Source organism: Drosophila sulfurigaster, chromosome 3 (assembly GCF_023558435.1).
Source record: "Drosophila sulfurigaster albostrigata strain 15112-1811.04 chromosome 3, ASM2355843v2, whole genome shotgun sequence".
Classification (NCBI taxonomy): domain Eukaryota; kingdom Metazoa; phylum Arthropoda; class Insecta; order Diptera; family Drosophilidae; genus Drosophila; species Drosophila sulfurigaster.
The window spans coordinates 21,886,806-21,900,500 of NC_084883.1; the positions used below are offsets into that span (position 1 = coordinate 21,886,806).

A 13,695-nucleotide genomic window follows, 5' to 3' on the forward strand; every position below is an offset into this window, starting at 1 on the left:
CACACTTGAGAGTTTTAGTTCAGTTTTGGCAGAATTGATAGATACACGAGAAGCCGCCAGTGCGCAAGCAACAAACGACGCGTACGCCGTAGAGAGATATATAGATACAGATACAGAAAGAAACAAGCACCAGCACTTTGTTGTTGTACACATCAAATAACACACAAGAAATTCTATATAAAATTCTACACAAAATATATAATAATATAATACGAGCAAGAAGAATCAAAAAAGAAACAAAGAAAAACTCTGAGTGACCAAGTGGCCCATATCGTGACTATCTGTTCGGAATCAGAAAACTGAATCAGTATCAGTCGAATAGTAGCAGCAACAGCAGCAACAGCAACAACAACAACAACGACAACAACAACAACAGCAGCAGCTCGTTTCTAATTGGAAAACATTTTGGTGGTTGCCGCCGCTCCTGTTCGTTGTTGTTTTTCTGTGACTGTGTGTGTGTACGTGTGTGTGTGTGTGTTGATTTCTATTTGTTTTATCGCTAAATATTTTGTGATTTATTCAACGCGCCGCAGCATAATAAACTCTGCAATTGTTTCTGTTTCGATTTCTGTTGCTCGCCGATTAAATTCGCCGCTGCTGCTGCTGCTCGGTGTGCGTGTGTGCGAGTGTGTGTGTGTGTGTGCATCATTTAATTAGCAGCGAAATTGCATTTACAAAAATTCTGTGGAAAACTGAACAAGCAACAACGAGCAGCAGGTAATAATTATATATATATTTTAGTGCATGGCATGCCATAAATTCAAATACACAATACCCACTCACCACACATACATGAATACATACATATATATTCGCTCCCACATATTCATATTCACACTCAACTAGATTCGAATGTGGGTCTCTCGCTCTTTCTCGCTCTGTCTTGCGGTGCCGTGATTTGTTTGCATGCACATGCCACAGCCACAGACCAAACTAACCACCATCTAACTAACTAAGCAACTAACTAACGTTGACTAACTAATTAATTGATATTAAAGCTACTAGCCGTCAGTCGGTTCAACGGTCCACTAGCTGCTGCTGCTGTTGGTGTTGCTGTTGCTGTTGTTGCCGCTGATAAAGCACTCACTCGTGCGCCCAAAGCGAACACACACACACACGGACAAACACAAACGCAAATCCAAACGCAATTACAGTTAGCAAAGAACAAAAGCTCGTTATGCGAATACCAAATGCTGTTAAGCTGCACAGCAAAGGCAAAGGCAGAGGGCAAGACAGCGCGCAAAGCAAACACAAAGCACAATTTTTTTTTGTTTCACTTCCTCCACTTCTTCCAATTTCAATTTCAGTTTCATTTGCCGGCTGTGCACGGGGATAGGCCAAGGGGGGATAGGCCAAGCCCAGTGAGAGGATCGTGTTCGTTAACAGAGCCGAATGCAAGTCACGTGCCAGCTACAGAGTTTTGATTGCACGATTGCTCTTCGTTTAACAGCGTCGCTCGTGTCTCTCACGCACGATCGTTTGTTCGTTTCGCTCACGAGCCCAGCGCCAGCAGCAGCTCACCTTGTTGCTCCCACTCTCTCTCTCTCTGTTTGCCATGTTCGCTCTCGCACTCGCTCTTTCTTTGGTTTTTGCTATTGCGTACACTGTCTTACGCTCTCGCCGACGACACTCTCTGTACTGGGTGTGTGTGAGTGTGGGTCTTGGTTGGAATTGCTTTGATTTCTTTCGCTTCAACAGTAGTGGGTCGCTCTCTCTCTCTCTCCGACTGCTGTTTACTCAGTTTGTTGTTGTTGTTGTTGTTGCTGCTGCTGCTGTTGGCAGTGGCGATTGGCGTTGCCAAGTTCAGATACAGATACTGATATACTCATAGTCGTACTCGCACTCGCACTCGCACTCATACTCAATATACTCACAACTCGTACTACTTTAATTCTCGTGGCTGTGCGTTCGCCTCGCATTTGTATCCCGCAGATTGTTTCAGTTTGTCTTTTCTTTCAGTATTTTTTTTTTGTTTTTTTATTCGTATTGTTTTGTATATTCTCGTATCTCTCGTAACGCGCAACGCGCCGCGGCTTTGCAGCGCTCTGAGCGAAATCAGTTTGACGTTTTGCTTTGACAGGCAATCGTCGTCGTCGCCGCCGTTGTTGTTGTCGTCGTCTCCGTCGCCGTCGTCGTCGTCGTCGCGCTCTGTGTGGATGTGGATCGAGATCTCCACCAAGTCGCAGTCACAACTCGCCGGTAGCCGCTGTCGCAGCGCAAGAACAATTTTTCCCCCCTCGTACAACAACAACAAAACTAAACGCAGTTGTAACCAAAATACAAGTATGAATACGTATGAGTGTGTGTGTGTGTGAGTGTGCGTGTGTGTGTGTACACGCTTGTAAATTAGGCAACCATAATGTGAGCCAATTGTATCTCACAGATACACAGTCTGTGTGTTTTTTTGTTATCGCTGGGCGCATTTGTGACGTCACATCGCAATTTTTTTCGTCGTCGTCGTTTCGTTGCTTTTTATTTTATTTTTTTTTTTTTGTTTGATTGCACTGCCAGTAGCCAGTAGCCTCAGTAGCCTCAGCAGCCAGCAGCCAGAGACCGCAGTAGCTGGTTCTTATTGTTATTGTCGTCGCCCCAGACTCGAGAGTCAGAACCAGCTGTAGCTTTTCGCCTGATGCTGTTATTATTCTTAATGCATTTAATTTAGTTATGCAGCTTTGTGCACACAACACACACACTCACACTCACTCACTCACACTTTCGAGTATCGTGTGCGTCAACAACAACTGCGCTGCTGGCGCCGCTGCCACCGTGCTATGAACGTGACCTCCGTGTATTAAAATAAATTCTAATTTGTGAAGAAAGAGCAGCAACAACAACAACACACACACAGAAAATGTTTTGTTATTGTTGTGACGATATTCCGCCAAGAAGTATTCGAGTATCTATGCATACACACACGCATACACTGGCATTAAATCTGTATCTATGAATGTTTGTGTGTGTGTGTGTTCATTGTTCATGTGTATTTGTTTAATTTATATCTAGAGTCTGATATAAATATTAAAATAATAAAAAATAAAATACCAGCCACAAACCAAAAGCAACAACCGCAACAACAACAACAGCAACAACAACAACTTAACGACTACATTTTGGTACGTCAACAGATAATGTATTGTACATACTTTAGTTTGTTATTTTCATTCTTCTTTTCTTTTTTTTTGTCTTTTTTTTTTGTTGCCCATGTATCTTAATATGTTGTGACATTTACACAAAACACTTTCGAGCTACGAATTGCTCGTGAATAAGTAAGAATTTTTCAACGCACACACACTATTGTATCTATGCGACACACACACACTCACACACACACACTTGCCTTGAATTTGTCGTTGAAATAAAAGCGAAGCGAACTGACATCAAATGAAATGAAATGAAATAATAAAAAAATTAAGCACCAAAATGAAATAAACATTAAAATTAAAATTAAAAGCATATGCGTTCGTTAGTTGACTTTTTTTTTTTTGTTGGACATTTTCATGCGAGGGGCGTCGCGAACACTTTTGACTATATATACAGTGTAGTATAGTATACTAAATGTATGTATATCTGAAGTACATTACGTAGCTGACTTCTGGCGCAATTACTTTGTCGCGTTGGGTCTCGTGTCAGTCCATTAAAAGGCGCTTAACAACTTATCGCATTATATACATACATAGTTGTGTATATATCGTCGGATGCCATGTTCAGTCATGCCCCATCCTCATTGCCAAAATAGCTTTCGATCTATGGCCATATCCATAACTCGTAAACAATGCAAAAATATCGCCTTCGCGATTTGCAATTTGCGTTTCGTTTCGTTTCGAATCGCTTTGTTTAATACACACACAATATTTCGACTTACGAAAATTAACTCATAGACAGATATCATTGCCTCCACCCCCCACCCACCCCCGCCATATACAAAAACAAGTAAGAAAACTACAGACGAGTGTGCTCGACTGTGGAATACTCGTTACTCCTTTTGAATGAAAGCTAAAAAGTGGGGTATTATGCTTACAATATACCGAATTAATATACCGAAAAATACTGAAATATACCAAAGGCTATATTTAGTATATATATAAATATATATATTGATATATACATTCAAGATATACCAGAGAGTACTAAAATATACTAGATTGACAGCTAAAGTAACTGAGATTCTTAAAAAAAGTAGTCATTTTTCTATACCGAATGATATATTTGGTATATTCATATAGTACTATACTCGAAATATACCATAGTGAAGTAAAATGTACTAGATTGCCAGCCAAAGCAATTAAGATCAGTAAAAAGCTTGCATTTCTCTAAACTGAAGGATATATTTGGTATATTGATATTGTACTATATTCGAAAATACCATAAAATATACTAGATTGTCAGCCAAAGCAACTGAAATTCTTAAAAAAGTAGGCATTTTTTATACCGAATAATACATTTGGTATATTGATAAAGTACTATATTCGAAATATACCATAGTTTAATAAAATATACTAGATTGTCAACCAAAGAAATTAAGATCCGTAAAAAGTATGCATTTTTCTCTATTCAAGTGCTGTCGAAAAAAATTAAATTTCTATGTCTTAAAGTCTCTGAGATCTTGGTGTTCATACGGACGGACAGACAGACAGAAGGAATATATATAACTTATGGAAACGGCGATGAGTCCGTCTGCCTATTACTTATATGAATTTCCTACAGCTACAATGTTATAATACCCTTTTAAACTATAAGTAGCGGGTATAAAAAAATAAGTAGGCTGTGTAGTGACCCATTTTGGCGATTATCTAATAACTGAATTTTTTCTTTTTAGTATTGTATTTCGTTTTCAGCTTGTTGTTTTTCGTTTTTCATTTTCACTATCTATGCGATACGTTGTCTCCACAATCAGTTCTCCCTCCCTCCCTATCCCCCTTCTCCACACCGTCCGCTTCTGAGTATTTCTTAATTAATTCTCAATTTTAACTGTTTATTAAAATTGAAATTGTGGTGCGACGCTGTGACTGTTACTGTTTTCTGTTTTTCTGTATTTTTTTCTATTTATTGTTTACAGCAAATAAAAAACTGAACCGTGTCATTGCATACTGATTTCGATTTCAATCCGTTACACTGTCCATCCATATATAAATGTATGTATAAGTTGAACATTTTGTAACTACAGTTATGCAAGTATATCACAATAGCAGCGTGCATGCTAAGCAGCAGTCCCCTCACCGCCCCGCCACGCCACGCCCCCCCACGACCCATTCACCCGAAAACTGCGAGTGAATGACAGATATAGTTAGTATGAGCAGCCATAAACTATCATCATATACTTAACCGAGTGTACGATTGGGACACTGCAGGGCATTCATGAATGTGAATGTGAATGCGAGTGCGAGTGCGAATGTGAGTACTCGCTCGTATCGTACGAGTTGTCTCAACTGCTGTTGTATTCAACGATGCCTCGCAATGGGCGACACTTTTGCCTTTATCTTCCAGTTTAGATCGCCATTTGAAATGCAAATTCCCAAGTGACCAAAGAAAAGCACTTTCAGCAAACAATGTTCAACAAAATATATATAAGTTCATACACCACATGCAAACTTACCTACATTCTTAAGTAGGTACACTCGAAAAAATAAATGAATGAATAGACAATCTAATATTGTTGTAGAATGTTAATGTTGATTGAACAATTTATAAATGCTGGAATCATAATAAGAAGATTTAAACCAGAAAATTAATTCTTAATTCAATACCACCATTCTATAATAATTAATTGACCATTCTTGAATAAATTCTTGTTGATCAGAATATATTAATGAAGATTGAAAATATGTCTAAATTGAAACCAAAAGATAAACACTTAAATCGCAATCACAATTCTATAATAATTCATTAACTAATTTTAAAATTCAAGAATTTATTCTGATTTCAAGATTGCAAATACGTCTTTATTGAATCCAGAAGTTAAATTCTTCAGTTATCATAAAAAGCCTACAACCATTTTGAGTGGCAATTCCTTAAATTCAAGTATTCGTATTTCAAGATTGCAAATTTGGCAAAACCCAGTACACTAAAATAATTCAATTATAGATAAAACATTCTTAAAAATTGTTTGAAATGAATACAAAATTGTTCTTAATCTAAGACTATCTTTAGTTTTGTTTACCAATTAATTAAGTTTAGAATATACTAAAAATTAATATACTGTACTCAATGTGTGTAGTCACACTCTTTATTATATTACTTACTTTTATTCAAGCAAGAGATTTACTTTCGAATCAGTTAGAATTTGAATCCAAAACTTTGTCGAGAACAATTCACATAAACTTCTGCTCACTAAACTAACAGCAGATTAAAGGTGCCAACTTTTAGAGAATGGGTATTATCTTCCTAGAAACATTCATTCTAGAATTGTTTTACGACTTTGACTTTGATATCACAAACTCTCAATAAAATAACAAATACAAAATTTCTAAATTTAAAAAAGTTCTTAAAACGAAAATGTTTATTCTCAAAGCGATGAATGTTTCAAGCTACTTTTTTACTTCTTACTCAAGATTTTCATCTCAGTTTTCATAGAACAGAACTTTTCCCTCTGTGTACCACATATATATAGTACGCATATCTATCTGCACTTACATCTATTATCAAACAGGTCAGTCTTCCGCTTGTAAGCGATTAGTTTTAGGCGCTCATCTCGCCGGCTTCCAAGGGCAATGTAAATGCTCATATATAATTATACATAACATGTGTATTCTATATTTCTGTGACGCACAAAAAACTAAGAAACTGAAATTCACAGTGACCGGCGAAGGTCGAACACTTTAACCGCACAACCCCAAAAACACACCCGAAAAAAATACAAAAAAAAAAAGAAACAACAACCTAAACCAATGCGACCCACGCAACAAACAATCTCAAACTAAGCTGACTGATTGCTTGCCATTTTCCTTTCCGGTAAATTTAAGCTACTAAATATAAGCATAAATTAATTAGCGGCGCATGCAAATAGACAAAATTTCAATTTTTTACACTAAGCGTTGTGGAAAATATGCAATTTTTTTGTTAACGTATAGCAACAGATGCTGTAAATATTCATTAGAAAATTAATTATGATGGATTTCTTGCTTGAGAAATTATTATCTTAACGAATTTCTCTCTCTCTTTGGCTTTATCTGCTGAATTGAAATTCTTTTTACTGAAATTCGCAGCCATAAATGTGAAACTCAATAGGCTTACAGAGAAATTGAATTATTCCTCGCAAAAACGTATCGATGAGAAATCAAAAATTAATTATGACAATTTGCAATTGAATATTGTGTTTATTATCTCGACTTCAGTTCGGTGGAATCAAGTTGATAGCTGCCACCACATGTTGGCTCCAAAAAAAATGAGACATAATATATAAATTAAGCTCAGTTGCAATTGTTAAATAAATACTCGATTGCAGCTTTGAAGTAAACAGAAAGATTGCTATGATAAAATGCTTTGTTTAATTGTTTTTTTGCTTTTATTTTTTGTTATACAATACATATAAATCGAAATGGAAAATCACTTTTGATGTCTTATTTATAGGTAGTCATTCGTATAGATTAACAATTGAGTGCTTTATTATACACGCTGTGGGTTATTTATTGCCATTCATTTTCATATTTAATTCTCTCTATAAAATTAATAAATTTATTTATTGAACAATCGAAGTCACTTTACGTTATTTCTATAATCAGATTTTGTGCAATACAAAAGATCAGCTTTCAAAGCGAGATAAAAATCTAATTAAATTCTCATTAATAACCGCGATGAGCTTTAAAACGCGATTTATGACCTTTTCTTGAATTGCGAATTGAAATGAATTAATAAGCCGTTGCACTTGCATTGAACCCAAAGACCCGAGAAGGCAGATCAAATATTTTGCCCCCAATATTTAAGCTAATGTCAATACATTAATTAAATAGTGTGTGCGCTTTAAATAAGTATTGGTTATGGGCAGTTGAGAACTGAAATTATCTATTTCAGGCAGAGCATATAAATGGCACAATTAAACGGGAGAGATTAAGTATACGACCAGTTGATGCTCTCCACTAGCAGGCAATCAATTTGAAATTGATGTTCATTCAAACTACAAAGTATGTATTCTGTATAACTGATTGTAGACGATTACAGGGTATTTGCTATACGTATATGTGCATGCCTTAATTATACCCTTTTTGACCAGTTTTAATAGGCAACACACACATACACACTTAGAATGTGCATGTGCACAGCAATATACAATAGATAGATAGAAGATATAGTACGTGCACTCGATGGATATAGACATACATAGATGTGGAGATATATGTGCACTGTAAACAATAGAAAAAAACGCAGCGCGCAGCAGCAGCAGCTGCAAAACATCAGTTGGCAAAAACTATTAGATACAAAATTGCTCTCGAGCTGCGTTTTTCGCTGTGCGTTTTTCGCTCAGTTGCCAAGTTGCCACAAATATGGATATGGATATGGCCCCCTGTGTCGCTCTACATGGCGATGCCTGTGCGCTCCATACATGATGTAGATATATGTATACGTATATACTACTATAAACATTATACACATCGACTTTAATTTATATTGTGCCACACACACACTTGCACCTGATGATGCTATTATACAAATACCTTACTACCACCTGCATACTAATAACTTGTGCATGGCATTCCATATGCCCACCTTGACTATCAAGATGGTCCTGCTGCAAAGTGCTTCCACCTCCCTTGCCACCCCTTAGCCACCCCCTTGTGCTGCTCACTAATAGAATTTGGTGCTGCTTGAAGCTGATGTGATTAGTTTTTAGTTGCATAACGCGTGGTGTCCTTGCTTCAAGCCACTTGAAGGCTGCACATAAATTGTATTTGCAACTTAAAAGAGAGACAGCGAGAGCAAAATTCATTAATTTTCTCTTCTTCTCTAATAGTTATGGTTGTGCTAAAAATATACAATATTTATATTTTCTTTAAACACACACGCCACCGATTATATATATATATAGTATGGTATTATACTAAAGTCGATCTCGCTCAGCATTGGAATTGCCTTTTCCATTGTTGTTGCTGCTGCTGCTGCTGTTGACGCTGCCTGTCTACTAGTTTGTGTCTTGTTGTGACGCCTTTGTTTTTTGGCCGAACAATACACACAAAACACAACACACAACACAGAACAACCCAGTCAGGCAGACAGTGAATAGCGACGTCAACAAGTGGCTCTAAATGCTCAGTGTGTGTCCTTTGCGGACAATGCGGACTGAGCGACAGACAAGGCGAATGTGCGAGAGTCTGTTTATCCCTTTGGCAAGTCAATCAACGTCGTGCATTGCCTGCTTCCCAATCAAGTGCAGGATATAAAGCAACATCAGCTCGCATTTCCACTCTCTCGATGCTACAAAAGCTTATTCAAGATATTTCTGCCTGCCTCCCACCAAACAGACAGACAGACAGACAGACATAAAGACAGTCAGACAAAACTCGAGCACGAATATTTCGAAAAAAAAAAAAAAAATGAAAAATTGAAATAGGTCGACGTTGGAGCCGACGTTGCTAATCTAAAGTGTTTTTTTTTTTGTGCTTTTTTCTTACTTGCTTGCCCCCATATCAGTTGATTTGCTTCTTTCGCTTTCGTTCAAGTTTTATCTAAATATTTAAAATTGGTTTCGCACCGTTGATGAGGCATATGGTATTTCTATTTGTGTCGCACCGATAATAAAGCAAAACGTCAAGGCGACGTCACAGCCACAAAGCCATTAAACAAAACCGTAAACAACGCACAAAGCACAACGCAACACACAGCGCCGAAATGGCAAACAAACTTGGCATAAGTATTGAAAATATGTATTTGTTGTTGTTGTGTAAACTGACCAACTACTTTTTGGCTACTCGACTTGACCGCTTCAAATCGCACTCATTGTGACAACTCAATTCTTCGCATGGCATTTCGGATATGAACTCAGCACAAAAGCAGCAAAAAAAAAGGGAACATTTCCCTGAGCTATTAAAACTTTTCACAAGTCGCCCTGAAAAGTGTTCAAACTCAGTTCACAATCCCTATCCAGTTGCCTTGAAAATGTTTTCCCTATAACATATATTATATATTTATTTTGTGCAGGTTACTCACGTAGCTCGACGATTTGCGATTTGCGACTTGCGAATGGCAATGCTAAAATACTCCTTACCTTGGCTTCAATAATCATTGCCAATATTGGGCTTTTTATGAATTTATTGCCGCTGACAACTTTGGCAATTTTTTTAATTGTCTTTTATGTGCTGCTTGCTCAATGAAACCGACTCTATTTACCATACATACTTATCAGCAGCCAATAATAATCGTAATAACTATAAAAGGTCAACGGTAGTTCGATTCGCAAGGTATTCAAAATCATAAAAATATACGATTCGGTAATCCTTCGATAAAGTCAAATACTATACAAAACTATAAACTTCAAAGAGCAAAACAGTGTCTTAAAATATACCAAATCAATATTCTGATAGAATACTAAAATATACTAAAGGTTATATTTGGTATATTGATATAGTACTACACTCAAAATAGCATAGAACACAAAATATATCCTCTCGACTTTTTACGCTAATCAAGAATATATGTATATATACATATAATATACTTTATTAGGTCGGAGATGGCTCCTTCTGTCTGTTACATCTGTACATTTTCTACAATGTCATAATACCATAATACTTTAGTATAAATAAACAACAAAATACTGAATTATTATTCAACTAATTAAAACAACTTCATTTGCTTGAAACATATTTCAAGTTTAAGTTTTTAAGTTTAAAACGTCGTTTATTACTCAAGCAAAACCAAAAAAAAATAAAAATAGAAATTTCAAGAATAGAAATGGAGACTGCTCGTTGAGGTTACATGCATTCATAATAAGTTATGCATTCCACGATAAGGAAACCGAAATTCAAAATAACCACTTTATGTACCTTGTACCTTAGTTCGCATTGTTTGCCTTGTCAAGTGACTCGAACTTGTTCTTCCTCTAAGTAGATAAAAAGCAAAGTTGTAGCTCATCAAAAAACCAAATACCCAAAAAAAAAAATGAGGAAACAACTACAAAAATAGAAAAGAAATTAATAATAACCGAAGACATTGAAAATCGATCGCTCAACTGTTGTTAAGGGCGCAATTTGTAAAAATTTCATTTTAAACATTTACAGAACATTTAAGAAATTAGTATACAACAAAACAAAAAAAATCATTGAGGCTTCGCGTTATTTAAAATTATAAATTAGTAATGCAAAAATTACAAAAATAATATGTTTTTAAATCAAGGGAAAATTTGCGTAAACAATTTAAGATTTTTGTTTTCTTCTCATGTTTTTGCAATTTAAACAAAAATATATGTGTGTTCCGCGAAACCAGATTAACTGGAAGCAAGACGCTGCGGTGCGATGTCGATGTCGATGTACATCGTTTTGACTTAATATGCCTTGGAAATGTTTTTTGGAGAATTATCAAGATCAGATATTCATAAACACACATCCATTGATCAATTGATGCAGGCAATTTGCAATGATTTATGATGATAATAATAGTAGTAGTAGTCGAAGTAGTCGAAGTAGTAGTTAATTGTTTATTGCTCAAGTTGTTGTTAACCTAGTCAAAGTCAGCAAAAACTAGTTTTTAGGGTCTAAACTCCAAACTGTTCCAGCTGATTTGTGAGATTAGCTATTGACCCGCTTCAATGCAGACGACATACGATAGCTCAGCAAGCAAAAATAAGAGGTCAATACTTAAGTTATTGGGAGTGGCCCAAAGAAAAAAGACATAGTCATAACTACAGTGCAAAATTGGTAAGAAAGTTGAGTGTGCTCGACTCTGAGATACTCACTACCCAAAATATACCAATTTATTAAACCAAAAAATACTTAAATATACCATACGATCTAATTAATGGATCTATATTTTACTCATTCAAAATATACCGAAGAGTGCAAAATATACCAAATTAATATACCGAATTTTACTAAAATATACCGAAGTTTTTACTTAGTTTATCTTTATTCTACTCTTTCGAAATATACCAATGAGTGCAAAATATACTGTAAGGATCAAAATATAACAAATGAATATACCGAAATTTACAAAAATATACTGAAGTTTTTACTTAGTTTATCGTTATTCTACTCTTTCGAAATATACCAATGAATGCAAAATATACTGTAAGGATCAAAATGTACCAAATGAATATACCGAAATTTACAAACTTACTTACTTAGTTTATCGTTATTCTACTCCTTCAAAATATACAAAAGAGTGCAAAATATACTGTAAGGAACAAAATATACCATATTATATGTTATACTATTATTTCTTGAATAAATTCTTTGATGTTTATCTGATTTGATTATTTTTTATTCTGTTGAGGCTGTTTAATATACATTTCCTGTTACATACATTTCCATTCGGCATAAATACCTTTCTACCCTTTGGGTAGCGAGTATAAAAAGACTGTTATTGAGTGCGAATTTGACTATTCATGATATTATGCTCTATTTATAAATGTCTCTCCTTTTGTTATATCTTCTTGTAGGTACTCGAGATGTAAGAGGACAGTCAGGCAATCAGCAAATCAATAGATTGCCGCTTGACGCGCACACCCAAAAAATGTTTCAATTATGTTACCCACAACAACCGCAGAAGCACAGCAGCAACAACAACAACTACAACAACTACAAGCGAGAAATAGACGCAGCAGCATTGCGAATGCCACAAGCAACCGCTTAAGCATCAACAGAAGCAGCATTGAACATCAGTCGGCAGCTCGATTGAAACTCAAGAACCAAACCAAACAGCGACCAAAACCAAACCGAAACCGACAACAAATTAGCATAGCCATAGCAACAAGAGAAGGACGAGCAGCAGCAGCAGGAGGACATCATCATCATCATCATCATCGTCATCATGGGTTGCTCGACAAGCGCATTGCACAATTCAGCGTCCACCACAGCAGCGCCGGGCGTTGGTGTGGGCGTGGGCATCGGGGGCAACGGTGGCAACGGAGGCGGTCCGAATGCCCCCTTGCCACCATTGGATGCGAATGAAAAGGATGGCAGTCTGCTGTTCTGCATCAAGTTGCGTCGCAGCCGCATGCGCCGCTGCAGCTGTGGCGCCGTTACGTTGCAGCAACAGAACGGCGATGGCAGCACCGGCAGCGCCACCTGCGGCGACAACATAATGTGCAACCAGGTGCTGCTCAATCCTCAACAGACCAAAAACGAGTCTGACTACGAGAAGGTGAGTGTACACCACACACACTCACTACACAACTGGGTGTATTCACTGCCCCAATTCATGGGGCACATTCATTCCTCGACACGCTCGCTGACCAACCGCAACTAACCGCCTGTCTTAATCTCTCTGCCCGCAGCTCAGCACTGGCAAAAAGGACTCCATTGTAACTGTGGCAGCTCTAGGCAACTTCACCCACAGCGTTGTACGTCGGGCAACTGGCACTGGCAGTAAGTAGCTTCCAAAAATAACAATAGAATATGCAATTGTACAAAATCTAATACTACAACTCTACGTGTGTGTGTGGGGAGAGGGAACGGAAAGCATTTGCTTTTGAGTTCTGAATAGACGGCTTAAAGAGCGTACTCGTAATTTCAGCTAGCGGAAATTTTATGCTTTTGCTGCAAGAGAAAA

The 13,695-nt window shown here is 36.9% G+C and overlaps 1 protein-coding gene across 2 annotated transcripts in view; it reads left to right on the forward strand.

Moving 5' to 3' along the window:
• The first annotated feature begins 2,016 nt into the window (after positions 1 to 2,016).
• The window catches only part of LOC133840149 (high affinity cAMP-specific and IBMX-insensitive 3',5'-cyclic phosphodiesterase 8), a 33,047-nt gene continuing 21,368 nt past the window's right edge, over positions 2,017 to 13,695 (forward strand). Inside the window, exons 1-4 of one of the 2 annotated variants that reach the window (XM_062271819.1) lie at positions 2,017 to 2,283; positions 3,004 to 3,113; positions 12,584 to 13,287; positions 13,421 to 13,511. In XM_062271819.1, the coding sequence (XP_062127803.1) occupies positions 12,955 to 13,287; positions 13,421 to 13,511 (424 nt within the window). In that variant the 5' untranslated portion in view covers positions 2,017 to 2,283; positions 3,004 to 3,113; positions 12,584 to 12,954. The remainder of the gene's footprint in view (positions 2,284 to 3,003; positions 3,114 to 12,583; positions 13,288 to 13,420; positions 13,512 to 13,695) is intronic. The other variant, XM_062271817.1, reaches the window with a different exon arrangement.